This window comes from Eptatretus burgeri, chromosome 1 (genome assembly GCF_056783735.1).
Source record: "Eptatretus burgeri isolate ZD-2024b chromosome 1, Ebu_testis_v1, whole genome shotgun sequence".
In the NCBI taxonomy this organism is placed as follows: Eukaryota; Metazoa; Chordata; class Myxini; order Myxiniformes; family Myxinidae; genus Eptatretus; species Eptatretus burgeri.
The window spans coordinates 135,847,115-135,859,614 of NC_140961.1; the positions used below are offsets into that span (position 1 = coordinate 135,847,115).

Consider the following 12,500-nt stretch of genomic DNA (forward strand, 5'->3'; position numbering starts at 1 on the left):
CAGCAATGATAAAAATCCATCGGTAAACACGCCCCAGGCCAAGAATGAGAGTTATCGATCGTTCACCATATGTGGAAATGGTGGATTTGTTTGACCCGTCCAGGATTGTATGCAACAGCCAAGGAGACTGCTTAGGCAGCACCAACGCTCTGCACAGAGTATGGTCCCAATAGATGGATGGATGGAATTGTTGACAACTTGGAGTGTAAATGCAGATGGTTTATGTGTGTCCATAACCACCGGGGTAAAACGCTGACCTCAGCTCGTGTCAACTGAAAAATCGGTGCCGATGTTCCTCTCACTGATAGAAAATAAGTGACTTGGTTGTTGGTCACCAGACTGACTCATCGTTGCTAATTGCTTGTTGTGACTTTTCTCGACTGGGAAACAGGGTGGACTGTAAAATAAAATGACCGTTTTTACAGCCATTTTTCCCTGCTGTGGAGGGGTTGGCTTTTTCTTGAGGCACTTGTTTTTTTTTATGGCCGGATGCCCTTCCTGACGCCAACCCTTGTCGCCTCTTACGACACACAGGGATATGGTACACCTATTCTTACCGGGGCATACACCGGGACCAGTATTCTGGTACTCATTTCGCCGACCTCGGAAGGATGACAGGCTGAGTCAACCCCCTGGTGTTAATTCAGCAGCCAACGGGGCTTGAACTCAGGACCCTGGGATCCCAAACCACCAGGGTGGACTGTGAAAACTGCAAAGGGTGAACACACTTAAATGCATTCTCCCCAAATTACCAATGATACTGTTATGGCCCCGTGGTTCGAGGTTTGCCATGAGGGGAAGCACTCGAGCTTCTCCCGAACACCCAGTCCTGAAGCAGCCGACCACAAATAACTCCGCGGTTCAACAGGCTGCAGTTCTTATACAGCCATAGCCGCTTGGCTTAGACTACCGGCCTAGCAGGGTATGTTTCGATGTTTCCGCAATACCTTTCTATTGGCACAGCAACCTAACTAGAGGCCACATCCTTGGCGCCACACCTGGTGATCTTCTAGCGAGTGAAACAGATACAGTGAGGAGAACAAGTATTTGATACACTGCCGATTTTGCAGGTTTTCCCACTTAAAAAGCATGTAGAGGTCTGTAATTTTTATCATCGGTACACTTCAACTGTGAAAGACGGAATCTAAAACAAAAATCCTGAAAATCACATTGTATGATTTTTTAATAATTAATTTGCATTTTATTGCATGAAATTAGTATTTGATACATCAGAAAAACAGAACTTAATATTTGGTACAGAAACCTTTGTTTGCAATTACAGAGATCAGACATTTCCTATAGTTCTTAACCTGGTTTGCACAGACGACAGCAGGGATTTTAGCCCACTCCTCCATACAGATCTTCTCCAGATCCTTCAGGTTTCGGGGCTGTCGCTGGGCAACACAGACTTTCAGCTCCCTCCAAAGATTTTCTATTGCGTTCAGGTCTGGAGACTGGCTCGGCCACTCCAGGACCTTGAGATGCTTCTTACGGAGCCACTCCTTAGTTGCTCTGGCTGTGTTTCGGGTCGTTTTCATGCTGGAAGACCCAGCTACGCCCCATCTTCAATACTCTTGTTGAGGGAAGGAGGTTGTTGGCCAAGATCTCGCGATACATGGCCCCATCCATCCTCCCCTCAATACGGTGCAGTCTTCCTGTCCCCTTTGCAGAAAAGCATCCCCAAAGAATGATATTTCCACCTCCATGCTTCAGGGTTGGGATGGTGTTCTTGGGGTTGTACTCACCCTTCTTCTTCCTCCAAGCACGGCGAGTGGAGTTTAAACCAAAAACCTTTATTTTGGTCTCATCAGACCACATGACCTTCTCCCATTCCTCCTCTGGATCATCCAGATGGTCATTGGCAAACTTCAGACGGGCGTGGACATGCGCTGGCTTGAGCAGAGGGACCTTACGTGCGCTGCAGGATTTTAAGCCATGACGGCGTAGTGTGTTACTTATGGTTTTCTTTGATACTGTGGTCCCAGCTCTCTTCCAGTCATTGACCAGGTCCTGCCGTGTAGTTCTGGGCTGATCCCTCACCTTTCTCATGATCATTGAGGCTCCACGAGGTGAGATCTTGCATGGAGCCCCAGACCGAGGGAGATTGACTGTTATCTTGAACTTCTTACATTTTCTAATAATTGCACCAACAGTTGTTGCCTTCTCACCAAGCTGCTTGCCTATTGTCCTCTAGCCCATCCCAGCCTTGTGCAAGTCTCCAATTTTGTCCCTGATATCCTGAGACAGCTCTCTGGTCTTTCCCATTGTGGAGAGGTTGGAGTCTGATTGATTGAGTGTAGATAGCTGTCTTTTTGCAGATAACGAGTTCAAACAGGTGCAGTTAATACAGGTAATGAGTGGAGAATGGGAGGGCTTTTAAAGACAAAACTACCAGGTCTGTGATCGCCGGAATTCTTACTGGTTGGTAGGTGATCAAATACTTATTTCATGCAATAAAATGCAAATTAATTATTTAAAAATCATACAATGTGATTTTCAGGATTTTTGTTTGAGATTCTGTCTTTCACAGTTGAAGTGTACCTATGATAAAAATTACAGACCTCTATGTGCTTTGTTAGTGGGAAAACCTGCAAAATCGGCAGTGTATCAAATATTTGTTCTCCCCACTGTATGTGCAGCACCGGTTAACAGAGCAAATCAGGTGGGGTATAACTTCCCATCCAACTCTGCTTGTACACTGTCGGACCAATGAAAGAAAAGACAACTGAGACTGATTTGAAATAACAATAAATAATTATTTATTTACACACATACAAGCAAGCAATCATTTAAAAGTGAGTGCTTCACCTTCTCCGATACACTGTCAGTGCAGTACGTCACAGGAAAGTATCTATACATCGCAGACACACTCTCCCCAGAGTGCCATCAAGCTTGCCACTACATGATGATGCTGGAAGACGACATACACCTTCGCGTACATCAATTGGTCATTGAACTTCCAGTCAGCACTGGCAGAATGAAGACACTGCAACGTGAGACATTGCTCGATTCAGCGCTTCAACAGCTCAGCACTACCATCACACAAGGTTGGCCTGCACATCGAGCCAGAGTGTCTTTGATGGTGAAACTGTTCTGGCCTGTTCGGGAGAACACCCATAAGTCTGAAGGTTTACTGTTCTGTGGCGAGCGGATCATCGTTCCAGCTGCAATGCAACAGGACATGTTGGCTTTAATTCATGAAGGGCATCTAGGAGTGGGAAAGTGCAAGGCGCGTGGCCCATCTTGTACTGGCCAGGCATGTCAAGAGACATGGAATCACGTGTTGCTGAGTGTGGGTCTGTGCCAGATTTCAGCCTGCCAATCAGAAAGAGCCACTCATCCCGCACAGCATCCCTGATTGCCCATGACAGAAGCTGGGTGCTGATATATTTCACTTCGGTGGAAAAGACTATCTCATTCTGGTGGACTACTACTCAAAATTTCCTGAGGTGTCACAGTCATCTCAGCAATGAAAGTGAACTTTTCACGCCATGGCATACCGGAAGAGGAATTCACCGACAATGTTCCCTTTGGTAGCGCAGAAATTAAGGATTTTGGACACGAATGGGGCATAATGTTCACAACCTCGTCCCCAACATATCCACAATCCAACGGTCAAGCTGAGTATGCAATTCAGACCATGAAATAGGCTTTGCGAAAGGCACATGAAGATGGTACTGACACTCAACTAGCAATCCTTGCCTACAGCAACTCTCCAATTAGCAGAATGACACTCTCTCCAGCTCAACTCTTGATGAACAGGAGGCGAAGGGACAAATTACTTGCTTACAGTAAAAGCCTCCAGCCAGGTGTCATATCAGATGCTTGTCAGCAGTGCCGAGACTGCCAGAGGCAGTGCATCAAATTCTATAATAGAGGGGCAAAACCTCTTATGGAGTTCCAAGTAGGTGATGCTGCCCACGTCAAGACCAGATAGGGCTGGGTACCCAGACAGGGCTAGTTGTATCGAGCAAACTTTCCACACCAAGATCGTACCTAGATACCACAGCCAAAGGTAGATCCTACCGCCGCAACAGGCGACACCTGTGGAAATCTCCATCTGAGCCAGTGACCATTCTCCCACTTCTGGATGTTGGAGAATTAAACATTACTCTAGACTCTAGAGCTACACGAAGTACAGAGCATCGTGGACATGGCATGAACACCACCTTCAAGTGCTGAGAACTCCCAATTTCCTCAACCTCCAAGCCGCAGATCACAGCGCGCCAGTGCCTTGCCTCAAAGGCTGAAGGACGACGTTCTATCAAAATCATTATTGCATGGCATTTGAGTGTTTGTGAGCTGGTTATAAAGTTTGTTTTTCTATCTTCATGGAACATAAATCTGTTTTTGCTATTCGAACTGTCTTTCTCTTCAAACTGAAAGGGGAGATGTAATGATATTGTTGAATTACATGCTTGTTTGATTGGTTATATTTATCTGGCCTGTACGTGTTGTGTGCATGTGCTGAAATCCGGCAGTTGGTCCGGGCAAGGTGATCCCATCGTGTCTGTCATTACATGAACAATATTGTTGCGGCTCTGCAAAGCCTGCACTCCTCCAAGACAATCCAAACATATCACGATCCCAAGACAGTTATCTCATGAGTATTCGTTTAGTTAGCCCCTTCCATATATCTAATGGGTACATGGGACAAGATGCGCTGCATAGGGCTTTTAGATAAGTCTTCAACCCTTTATTCCTTCATATTTTACTTCCCTCTATTTCACACACGAACCCCGCCATGTATGCATGAACACCATGGGCTGGACAGTGACGTCATGAGGATATGCTTTAGCTTCCTGTTCAAACCGCGCACCATTTCCTGTTCAAACGGTGCACCGTAAAGCAACCGACGCCTCTTCTCAGACCCTCACTACACTCACTACAATACTACAACCCTCACCATAATTGTCATGCCTTCTAAAATTCCCACAACAACCTGCGCCCGACCTCTTCACCACAAACACAACCAACCACTTCAACCTCCTCACTTCTCATAAGTATGTATTGCATATATCGAAGATTTTGACACGAGTGGCCGCACAGGCCACTGAGGACGGAATTTTTTGGTGGCCTTTGGCACCCGGACCACCGCTTATTTCGAACACTGCTGCGTGTGTATGTATATCTGCAAATTGGAGAAAAAAATAGGGCTGTGCCAATCTCCACCAAATTTTGCATAGGTGTTGGTTGTACCCAGGGTCAGGTCATGGGCACAACTCTCGTCCCTTCCCACTGAGGGAGGGGTGGGGGACAACTTCCAATTTTCACCTGTACATGTGCCACAGTGCAAGTGCTTTACTGACCCTGCTGCAGACAGGGGAGGTTGATTAATCATGGCACAAAACATATTTGCCCCATTATCCCTTCCACACTACCTTCCCCCCAAAGACTACTCCCAAAGGGAAGCAGGTGTTTCTAGTTTGCCAAAAATATCGTTTTCTCAGCAGCCCTCCTGAAGCACACCAACAATTAAACAGTGGCATTTCGAAGTCTTCACACAAATCAGACACCAATTTACTCTTCTAAAGGCCATGTCCACATCAACATTGATCTCATCACAACATTAATACAATAACCTTCCATCCTGAAGAGGCAGGATGGGTCAGTGATGTGTCAACATGGTCTGTATAAACAAGCAATCTCATTCGCGATTTACTAATTGCCATTTCACTTGGTCCCTTTGCTTGTCCCAATGAAAATGCTTGGGACATCCGAGACAGGTATGTTGGTGGTTTCCAACCCTTCCTTACTCAAAGAAAGGCACAATATCTCACAGCAAGAGCTGGAACATCTAATTTTGTTGATGACTGGCTATATAGTGGTAAGAAGGAAACCTCACACAAGGGGATGTTGAAAAAGGCCGTCAAAACTCAAAAGCAGCTAAGCAAGAACATTTTATTTCACAATGTATAAAACAATTTATATTTGCAGCCTCCAAAATGCAAATGTGAATTCAGAAAGGAACAACAGAACAAAGTAATATACTAGGCCTAACCAAAAAATAAATAAAAGAAAATATAATCGTGGTACAAGTGCAACTTGAAGGATTTAAGAACCATTTCAGGATTTTTAGGACAAAGGCTTTTATTTGTCTCATTAGTCTTTATTTTATTTTTAAACACACCAGTCACTCAGGCAGTGTGGGAGGGAACAATATCAGCCATTAATTTGGAAGCACTATCATGTTTGCAGGATTTAGACAACACGTGGTGATAAATCAAACCCCAAATATCAGAAGGAAAGTGATGTGGAAAATAAACCGAATTCAGCCATGAGAGGTCGCCGTCTAACCTCTAACCATGCCTTGAAGAACAGGTCAAAGACGACGCCACGAGATGGATGGACCTTCTTTCCTTTTTTTAAGTAGGCATGTACAGTATTTGCTATAACTGATTAGAGGCAGTCCAGTTTGTTTCCAGTGTTGCACATATCGATACCAATTTAAAAGGCATTAGACTTGAAAGACCATCTTGCATTTATAGTCTTCAGACGAAATTGCACGTTTACTAAAACAAAGGCAACAAATTGTATCTGTACTTACAAACTAAATCTCGAAGAGTAATTTGAAAACTTCTTCACTGTGAAAAAGAAAGAAGGCACTATTAGAGCATTAACACAACATTTATGCAAAATGGCAACGGTGCCCAAGCAAGAAGCTACAGCCCATTCCATCGCTTCCAGGTGAGGAATACACAACAAAACTTTGCTACACATTCAGCAAAAGTCTTGATCAGCCTGTCATCGATTTGATGCATTCACGGGTTCAAGCACTATGATGGCAAAGGAAATGCACGCTACCCGATTCCAATAATGTAGCCCATTTGATTGTGTTCAAATAACAGATTACATTCATCTCCATTCCTTCATCCTTCAATTATTTTGTCAGCCAAATCATCCCACCCTATGTCTGCTGTTTTTGCTTTTCCTTCCAGTCTTTCGACAGTGCTTCCCAGCATCATCTCGTGCTTCAACCTGTAGTCACCCCATGCTCGCGTCTGCCCTCCTAATCCCCGCTTACCACCCCCCCTCTCCCCCCAACCATTTTCCTTTCTGCCACTGAAGTGCAATTGTTCATCTCCCTGTTCCCCTATGATGCTCTGTCAGTCTGACAAATAGCCCTCTATTTAGTTCCTCAATGAGACAAAATTAAGAAGAAAAAAACCTGAAATGGTTCATAAAAACCTTTAAGTTGCTTGTACAATCCTTCACAGACTATCGTAACACTGAATAAAGGTCTCCAAGCAATCCAAGTATTTCCAAACACACGAATGGATTTATTGGTGCGGCAACACTTGACGACAGTTCATGAAATAATAACAATGTGCCATCCAATAATATGGGAAGAAAGAAACATGAAAATGGCAATCTGAAAGTAAAGGGAGAATGAAAGGAAAGGATGCTCTGGTAAGTGGGTAACGAGCTTCAGAGGGAAAACATCAAATGCAACAATACAGACCACAGTCACGGCTTTCCTCAATGGTGTGAGGTTGAGAAAAAGAAAGCAATGGGTTGGAAATAAGTTTTGGATAGGTGTACAAAGACAGAGGAGAAGCTTCACCAGATGTGTCTGGCCAAAAATTATGGCTGCACCCATGGTTCGAGTCACTTCAAGAGGTGTGCTATCATTTTGAAGAGGCCCTGAGGAATTAATTGTTAGAAATAGTCACAGTGAGGCCTTCATTTCTCCGCTGTGGGAGATTTGTAAGAAAAGAATCCCCATAAGGCCGAGTGATCGATGGAATCACAGCGTTGAAACTTTTCTCATTTGTCACGTGTGTTAAAACACCTCTTTCCGCAACACTCTTGATGCCATTCTTATTTGTGTGCGGCTGCTCAGGAGGTGAAAGATTCTGTGAAATGTTTGCATCTTCTTGCCTAGTAACAGACAATGGTGGTGCTTTTTCACACATTACTGCTTTTCCTCTGTGTATCCCCTCTCCAAAACTTTTTCCATTGGCACTCCTTTCTTGAAAGATCATCTTGATGTTCCTGCTCATTGTTGCTTTGGTCGTGCTCACAATGACCTTGCGTTGGTGAGCATCTTTGATGAGGGCATTCCAGAGGGGAAATTTCTGGGTGGATCAGAGAAAGAAAAAAAAAGAAAAAAAGTCAAGCTAACAAGCAGTTGCAAAGGTTGGGTCCAAATATTTATTTTCATGCCAAATGACACTCTAAGCAATCTCAGTGAAGCATTCACAATACTGTTTCCAATAATCCATTATTTGTATGCATTATTTAATTTTGGGAATTTTTGCAACTGGTGAGAGAAATGGGGTGGGGTGGGAAGGTAGATATCCCTGTTGAGGTTTCATACCATCAATGTGTTCAGGTGGCCCAGGATAATGAGGGACATCTTTGCACGAGTGAGGGCGGTGTTTAGTTGGTGTTTGTTGTATAGGAACCTGGAGGAGTAGGGAGAGGGGAGCAAACAGTGCTGAGCCAGGGAAAAGGGAAGGAGTAAAAAGGCTGAATACAAATGAGACGCAAGTGATGTGACTACAAGGCGACTATACTGGTGAAGACCAACTTTTTGCATAGGACAGACAGGTTTGATTGTCACTTCTCGATTTTAGGGGGGAGAAAATGGAAATTAAATGAATGTGTATCCGCCTGCGTGAGATGTCAACCCCGTGCCATTTCATCTCAATTCAAGGTCACATTAAAAAAAAATTAAAGTGAGATATATACTAATAAATGTCAATGTGTGTGTGTGTGTGTGTGTGTGTGTGTGTGTGTGTGTGTGTGTGTGTGTGTCCTCTCCATAACTCCAAAACCATGAAACCTAATAGCCTGAAACTTTGCATGCATACAAATGGAACTCTAAGGAAATGCATGAGTTAAAATTGGGTGTTTGGGTTAAATAAAACACCACTTTTGAATAAAGTTAATGGCCTTATTTAATTAATCCTTCATCAGGAGCCATCCTCGGGCATCTCGCTCTCTGGGGTCTTAAGGCGTATCCTGGGTTACCTCACTGGGGTCTGAAGCCACCATGTTTTTTGGCCTGCTCAACAATGCCTTGACTTTGAACAGGCCATAATGATTTATTAATGATAACGTTTTTTTTTTTTTTGTCCCCACTTTCCTCACTCATATTATTTAAAGCCTGTTCATCATAGCTACGAATCGCTGGGTACATGCAATGTTTATAAACGCCTGGACACACCAGCGTTCATTTCTGCATATGCAATATAACCTTGAGAATCTCTTAAACGAAGCCAAGTAAAAAAATTTAAGCTCCAGAATTGAACTTGGCAGCAGGTCCGACTCCAAAAAAAGTGTGTTCATTTATCTAATTCAGACATAGTTTGGACATAGCTATCACTTGCTAAGCCAGCCGTTCTTATTAACCATTTAAGGGAGTGCTTGCTTGAGTGATTAAGCCGCTTGCTGAGAGCCCTACAGTTGACGGCGGTACAGTTCATGTTCTGATTGGGATGTACTGTCGGCAGTTTCTACAAGGTGGAGGTACATATATGGGTATACAGGTGATCCTCATATAATGTGTGTTCTAATATGTTTTCGCTGCAGCGTGGATTTAATTCAGTAATAACAACAACCACCGCACAACGTCATTCTGAGCGAATCGTTCACCCACTGCGGACGCTTTTGGCGTGCCATGTCATCCTAAGCAAGTCGTTCGTGCTCCGTCATTCTGAGTGAGTCGATCTTGCCCCATCATCCTGAGCGAGTAGTTTGTGCCCCATCATCCTGAGTGAGTAGTTTGTGCCCCGTCATCCCGAGCGAGTGGTTCGTGCCCCATCATCCCGAGTGAGTGGTTCGTGCTTCGTCATCCTGAGAGAGTTGTTATGAACTAACACATGATTTCCAAGCAGTTTGCTGTATAAACGTGTTTTCAAAATTACTGAGCCAAATTTTTTCTTTTTCCAGCCGTCACACAGCCAGTTATAAAGATTAATGTTTGTGAAAATCTCCCTGAAATGTCGAGATAAATGCAACGTTGATTTTCGATGAAGGCTACTCAAGGGTTTTGGGTGGTATACAGTATGTACTGTAATCGGTAATCACACTGACTCCAACCTGCCAATTCCTGAATTGGCCACAGTTTTTGCATGATGGAAGATATATTGTTGCGGGCCGGGCGTCGGCGAAGTGCACGACTGCTAGATGGAGCCGCAGAGTCGACTCCACCGATCACCCGGAAATTAGATTGTACTTCTCTGGAAAACTCCGAAGAATACGGGGCCCTTATCGGACCGTGAAGCGTAAATATTTCTTCCACATGGTACAGGATTATTTGCCTATTTTAAAAATACCTAAAGATCCACGTGGCGATTTACTGAGTCTTCACACCCTCGACGGCATCCGTACGGAACGAGCCGCTAGCGTACTCGAACCGTGTGTGACCAGAGCGGACGGTCACCAAAGTCCCGTCAGTCCAAATGCCCCTTTACAGCCGCACAACGGCCTTGCTAATTTTCCAACACGCAGCACGCGAAGCCAATGGAGGAAAGGACACGAACGAGCTGATACATTTCCCAGTTGGGGATATTTATTAAACAATTGGGAAATTATGGGAGCACGTAAGGCAGAGTTATCCGAATATTGATAAGCACGTATGTACAGCAAGGCACTTAACAATTCATTACTTAGCAGATTGGCGCCGCACACGCACACGCACACACACACACACACCCAAAAGAATTGGACCCAAAGTGGTCTTTATTAAGGCCTCCAGCTCGGATGGAAGGTGAAATGAAGACCAGAACCTGCCTCGGACCTGTCCACCTAGTGTGGTCTTCGAGCTCACGAGCGACCCAGACCAGCGTCGCGATGCGGTCCGCAGAACCAGGCGCTAGCGAGATGCCTCGGATCCGTGCGATGCAGTCAGCAATGGACCTGGACAGAGAAGCACACTCCAGCAGACTGGACGCGCAGTCGAAAGACTGGACGCACACTCGAGAGTCTGGACGCGCACTCGACCAGACTGGACGCAAGCGTGCGATGCAGTCAGCGCCAAAAACCAGATTGAAGCGCTTCGAGCCGACGGGCACAAACATTTGTTGCTCCGTCGTTTTTGGGCGCGCCCTCCTCCAGCGTGGCCTGCACCTATTGGTCGACCGTCGGCAACCTCCTCGCATTCCCCGGATTGGGCGAGAGAGGCGTCAGGTCCTGGTGACTCCGCCCACGTACCTGCTGACACGCACCCGGGCAATGGTGCCGGTCGAGGATGGTGGGAGGAAGCGAGGTGAAGGCGTGTTGTTGTTGTTGTTATAAGGGGTGTAAAAATCCAAACTTAAAATAATGCACAGCGCACGTACATTTAATTCCCATTAGACTGGGGACGGAGAGCTACAGTGGGGAGAACAAGTATGTGATACACTGCCGATTTTGCAGGTTTTCCCACTTACAAAGCACGTAGAGGTCTGTAATTTTTACCATAGGTACACTTCAACTGTGAAAGACGGAATCTAAAATAAAAATCCTGAAAATCACATTGTACGATTTTAAAATAATTAATTTGCATTTTATTGCATGAAATAAGTATTTGATCACCTACCAACCAGTAAGAATTCCGGCTCTCACAGACATGTTAGTTTTGTCTTTAAGAAGCCCTCCCATTCTCCACTCATTACCTGTATTAACTGCAACTGTTTGAACTCGTTATCTGCATAAAAGACAGCTGTCCACACTCAATCAATCAGACTCCAACCTCTCCACAATGGGCAAGACAAGAGAGCTGTCAAAGGACATCAGGGACAAAATTGTAGACTTGCACAAGGCTGGGATGGGCTACAGGATAATAGGCAAGCAGCTTGGTGAGAAGGCAACTGTTGGTGCAATTATTAGAAAATGGAAGAAGTTCAAGATAACAGTCAATCTCCCTCGGTCTGGGGCTCCATGCAAGATCTCACCTCGTGGAGCCTCAATGATCATGAAAAAGGTGAGGGATCAGCCCAGAACTACAAGGCAGGACCAAGTCAATGACCTGAAGAGAGCTGGGAACCACAGTATCAAAGAAAACCATAAGTAACACACTACGCCGTCATGGATTAAAATCCTGCAGCGCACGCAAGGTCCCTCTGCTCAAGCCAGCGCATGTCCATGCCCATCTGAAGTTTGCCAATGACCATCTGGATGATCCAGAGGAGGAATGGGAGAAGGTCATGTGGTCTGATGAGACCAAAATAGAGCTTTTTGGTTTAAACTCCACTCGCCGTGTTTGGAGGAAGAAGAAGGACGAGTACAACCCCAAGAACACCATCCCAACCGTGAAGCATGGAGGTGGAAACATCATTCTTTGGGGATGCTTTTCTGCAAAGGGGACAGGACGACTGCACCGTATTGAGGGGAGGATTGATGGGGCCATGTATCGCGAGATCTTGGCCAACAACCTCCTTCCCTCAACAAGAGCATTGAAGATGGAGCGTGGCTGGGTCTTCCAGCATGACAACGACCTGAAACACATAGCCATGGCAACTAAGGAGTGGCTCCGTAAGAAGCATCTCAAGGTCCTGGAGTGGCCGAGCCAG

General features: G+C 45.2%; 1 protein-coding gene across 4 annotated transcripts in view; it reads right to left on the reverse strand.

Moving 5' to 3' along the window:
- Positions 1-5,881: 5,881 nt before the first annotated feature.
- Positions 5,882-12,500, reverse strand: part of LOC147035510 (helicase senataxin-like) — a 442,380-nt gene continuing 435,761 nt past the window's right edge. For all 4 annotated transcript variants that reach the window (XM_085899538.1, XM_085899543.1, XM_085899524.1 and 1 more), the window contains 2 exons: positions 8,321-8,408; positions 5,882-8,078 (listed from right to left, as the gene is read on the reverse strand). In XM_085899538.1, coding sequence (XP_085755664.1) covers positions 7,653-8,078; positions 8,321-8,408 — 514 coding nt within the window. In that variant the 3' untranslated portion in view covers positions 5,882-7,652. The remainder of the gene's footprint in view (positions 8,079-8,320; positions 8,409-12,500) is intronic.